The 5,260-nt window shown below is 38.7% G+C and overlaps 1 protein-coding gene across 1 annotated transcript in view; it reads right to left on the bottom strand.

Moving 5' to 3' along the window:
- The window catches only part of LOC106870484 (F-box only protein 11), a 171,857-nt gene that overhangs the window by 85,501 nt on the left and 81,096 nt on the right, over positions 1–5,260 (bottom strand). Inside the window, exon 2 of the mRNA XM_052971526.1 lies at positions 3,844–4,038. Within this exon, the coding sequence (XP_052827486.1) occupies positions 3,844–4,038 (195 nt within the window). The remainder of the gene's footprint in view (positions 1–3,843; positions 4,039–5,260) is intronic.

Raw genomic sequence — 5,260 nt, 5'->3', positions numbered from 1 at the left:
ACCCTATCCACCTGCCACTCGGTCCACTCAGCTGGCAAAAATGAGTTGTACCTGTAATTCAATGGGCCGGCCTTGTTATATTCTGTGTTACGCTGAATCTTCCTGAGAATCTGTGTCAAGAGTATGCATGTCTGTGGAGTGCTCAACCACTTGCACATGAATTTCACGAGCAAGCTATTCCATTGATTAGATTGAGTGGAACACTCGTCTTAACTGATGGAGTGCCTGAGCGAAAATGGTCTCTGTTTAAGATTTATAATTTTAACAGCTTCACTGCTTTTGACAAGTGTGTGTGTGGGGGGGGGGTGTCAAGCTGGAGGCAAATGGAAAAAAAGATAAGGGTTCGCGAACGGAAAAACACACCGTCAAAGTTTCATCTAACCCATGCCAAAAACAACAATAATGATAACAATGATGATGATGACTATGATGATGATGATGTTATCATTGTTTAACTTGAGCTTCATTCTAGTTCAACTCACTCATTAGTTTAACCCTTTAGTATTCAGATTACTCTGTTAAATGTAGTAATTTTTCACTCAAATTATTTAGAACTAAACATTTATTATTTTATAGCTTCGAGGTTTCAATGATGTGATTGTTTATTTTTAGAATGCCAATGTAGGTTAGGTGTGAGAGGTTAGATATCGCCAGTTTGAATATAAGATATGTAGAATATTTCGGCCGGGATATGGCGGGTTTAAACACTAAAGGGTTAAGGCGTGTACAGAAAAATTCACTAATAGCAATTTTACTAACAGCAACTTACTGGCATCAATTTTACAACCAATAGTTCATAACAGCAATGGAATCCTTTGAAGAGATGGAAATATTGCAACTGTGCTGAAAGAATATACAGACTCGTTGTGAACTGTGAACCTAACAATGTTATCATTTAATATTTAAGAGATTTATGATATCGCATTTCAGAAAGCCTTTCAATGCTGTAATCACTGTTTTCATACTTTAAGAATAATTTTTGTGTGTAATACTTTTTACTCTTTACTCTTTTACTTGTTTGAGTCATTTTGACTGTGGCCATGCTGGAGCACCGCCTTTAGTCGAGCAAATCGACCCCAGGACTTATTCTTTTGAAGCCTAGTACTTATTCTATCGGTCTCTTTTGCCGAGCCGCTAAGTTACGGGGACGTAAACACACCACCATCGGTTGTCAAGCGATGTTGGGGGGACAAACACAGACACGCAAACATATACACACACATACATATATATATATACATATATACGACAGGCTTCTTTCAGTTTCCGTCTACCAAATCCACTCACAAGGCTTTGGTTGGCCTGAGGCTATAGTAGAAGACACTTGCCCAAGGTGCCACGCAGTGGGACTGAACCTGGAACCATGTGGTTGGTAAGCAAGTTACTTACCACACAGCCACTCCTACGCCTATAACTATTTCTTTTTTCTATTTTTTTTTTATTCCTTTATTGAACTCAAGACATTAATTAATAATTTGCCATTGGTTAATATGTTAATTGGTTAATTGCATGTAGGTGTATTTACTAATTGATGAATTATTGATAAGTAAGTAACAGTCAGTGAATTTTCTTGTAGCCAATGAAATGTATTGCAACTACGACATCTTGTTTTTTCCACCCATCATCCTGTGATGCACCTGAACACATCATCGGTAATGCTTCCAGGGGTCATTAGTTGTTTGGGGTCAATTAACATCAGACACACTCAACCCAGGTAACCCAGCCAGGATTGATCAATCCCCCAGCTTGTGTCCAGTTAACGCGACCCCTAACAACACTGCTCTTTCCAGACACCTCCTGATCCATAGCCCTCATGAAGCAGCCTCTACTGCGTCCACAGCCAGCCAGATGGCCTTCTACCTACAGGCCCCTATGGTGCCAAATACATTGTATGCCCTGCAGAGGAACTGGCTTGCAAACCCTCTGCACCTAACCATGATGATGCACTACTACAACATCCAATATGTCCCTCTTTTTTTTTTATTAAGACAGCAGAATGTAATTTAAGGAAGATTTGACTGCTATTTCTGTCAGACTGACTGACCATATAAAGGCTCCCTTAGTGACTCAGTTTGATTATGTTATCCTGCATGTTGAAATAGATGTCATTCCGAGTCAACTTCATGTTTATTCCATTTCAAATAGTTTTAAAGAAAAATAGGTTATCTCAAATGATAGTCTTGGGTTATCTATGACAACCCAACTTTCTTCACACATGCATGAGTGTGTGCACACACACACACACACACACACACACACATATATATATATATATACACACACACATATATCTATAAATATATCAGAAAGAGAACAAAGCAACAACTGTATGGTATTCAATGTTATTATCAACTACAAGAGCTATCCAAACAACACTCTCACTGAATGGCAGTGATTAACAGTACAACCTACTGGTTCACATATCTGGGACAATGTTGGTGATACACACACACACACACACACACACACACACACACACACACACACACACACACACACACACACACACACACACACACACACAAGCATCCTAGACTCACACGTCCAAAAGATGCTCTGGCTGACTGAGGGATAATCACAGCTACCTACAACCACTGGCCTACATATCTGGGACAGCATTATCAATATCCATTCAGATGACCTAAAACAACATCCACTGAAGGCCATGCACACTAACAGGCAGTGAAACACTCACCAATACACTACATACAACCAATAATGACTCACGTATCTGAAACAAATGTTGTTGATACAGACAGAGAAAAAATATGCTCAAGCCCATACTTCACGTCGACAAGCACTAAATCACAAATCTACTTGATACACACCAACATACTTCCAAACTGACACGCTTACAAATACACTACACCTGCCAGCTTACATAACCGAGATGGTATTACTAATAGACACATATGAAAGATCTGATTGGTTGAAGCATAACCATTATTTCACCTGGACAACCACAGACTGATAAATCTGAAATCGCGTTACTGATACATACACACATCCAAATTAAATGAAATTGATACATTCACTAAATACACTAATATACACTGGCTCAGATAACTGAGACAGTGATGCTAACAGATACATACAAAAGATCTGATTGGTCGAAGGATAAGCACTATTTCACCTGGACAACCACTGAGTGATAAATCTGAGACTTGTGTTACTGACACATGCATTTGTTTGTTGTTGTTGGCACTCCATCGCTTACGACGTCGAGGGGTCCAGTTGATCAGATCAACGGAACAGCCTGCTCGTGAAATTAACGTGCAAGTGGCTGAGCACTCCACAGACACATGTACCCTTAACGTAGTTCTCGGGGATATTCAGCGTGGCATAATGTGACAAGGCTGACCCTTTGAATTACAGGCACAACAGAAACAGGAAGTAAGAGTGAGAGAAAGTTGTGGTGAAAGAGTACAGCAGGGTTCACCACCATCCCCTGCCGGAGCCTCGTGGAGCTTTAGGTGTTTTCGCTCAATAAACACTCACAACGCCCGGTCTGGGAATCGAAACCGCGAACCTATGACCGCGAGTCCGCTGCCCTAACCAGTGGGCCATTGCGCCTCCACAAAGTAATCAATAACATACATTGGATTCAAATTTTGGCACAAGGCCAGCAATTTCAGAAGAGGGGATAAGATGGTTACATCATCGACCCCAGTGCTCAACTGATACTTATTTTATCAACCTCGAAAGAATGAAAGGCAAAGTTGATCTTGTCAGAATTTGAACTCAGAACATAAAGATGTACATAATGTCGCTAAGCATTTTGCTTGGTCTACTAACAATTCTGCCAGCTCACCACCTTAAACCAATAAGAAATATAGCACTCACTTGTATCAGTCCCACATGTAACCTTCGTCTGCTTCCTTCTTTTGGTCGGAACAGGGGGCGTGGCCAGCGATGGAACTGTAATTTCCGCAACTTCTCGTCGCCGTAAGTGATATCGAATGACATGTTTCTGATTTGCATTGCTGTGTGATAACTCATGTGATAAACTTGTCCGCTGTTCACCTGGGTGAAGGTTTCCTGGTCAAAAGTAGAAGGATCGGAGAAAGTAAGCGACATTTATAAACAAGTTTAATGTGTTACATCAATAATATGTCATTCAAATAATATCAACGTCGTATATTAAAACAACACATTACACAGTTGATTGTTAATGATTAAAACAACACGTATTGAAAAAAACTAATGATTACTGATTAAAAAAACACATTAAAGGACCAATGATTAATGATTCAAACTACACATTAATCATTAATGATTAAACACCAAAGGACCAATGATTTATTAAAATAACACATCAAATGATGGATTATTAGTGATTAAAACACGGTAAATAAAGGTTGGATCAGTACCGCGAATGGTTAAAACAACATATTAATCATTAATAATTAAGAAAGTACATTAAAGGTTTGATGATTAATGATTGAAATAACTCATTAAGTGGAAGATCATTAAATGGTAGATCATGAATGATTGAAACAATGCATCAACGGATGGATCCCTAATGTCAATGCAGAGGGGAAGATAGGGGAGTAAAGAAGGGATAAAAGAATGAATGGAATAGCAAAAGAAAGAAAATGAAGAAAAAGATGATGAAAGGTGGAAAGAAAGGAAGGGAAAATGAAAACACAAAGGAAAGAGAAAACGAAGGAAAGAAACCAACGAAATTCTCCAGCTTGCCTATCATGTGTGAATGCACACACACACACACACACACACACACACACTTTTACATTAGAGTAGGTGCAATAGGTTTGCAAATTCCAAGAGTCACCGAAATTGCATCTCAGCAGATTTTAAAATCATGCACTATCAAGTTAGAAAACTAACACACTGAGTTGTAAGATTTTTCAGAAGCTGCTACTCTTCTGGCATTTTAGAATTCTAGAAGATTTGCATTTTTGTCTTCTGGATGCCAGCCTGGAAAACTAAGAAAAAAACAAAACTGTTGAAACTACAGGGTTTTTGCTTACAGGAGGTTGTAAATAAAAACACAAGTAAGGCTAATGAGAAAACATGGATGCAACATTCTCGCTGACAAACACACACATACACCAAACTGCTTATCAGTTTCCATATACCAATTCCAATTACAAAGAGACATTAGCCTGAAATTATAACAGAAGATACTTGCTTAAGGAACCCTGTGTGTGTGTGTGTTTTCAAGGCCAGTACCCCAGTAAGATACAAGAGATATTATATATATATATATATATATATATATATATATATGTGTGTATAT

The sequence above is a fragment of the Octopus bimaculoides genome, chromosome 11 (assembly GCF_001194135.2).
Source record: "Octopus bimaculoides isolate UCB-OBI-ISO-001 chromosome 11, ASM119413v2, whole genome shotgun sequence".
Taxonomy (NCBI): Eukaryota; Metazoa; Mollusca; class Cephalopoda; order Octopoda; family Octopodidae; genus Octopus; species Octopus bimaculoides.
The sequence above is the reverse complement of the archived record's forward strand: the minus strand, read 5'-3'. Positions and strand labels throughout refer to the sequence as shown.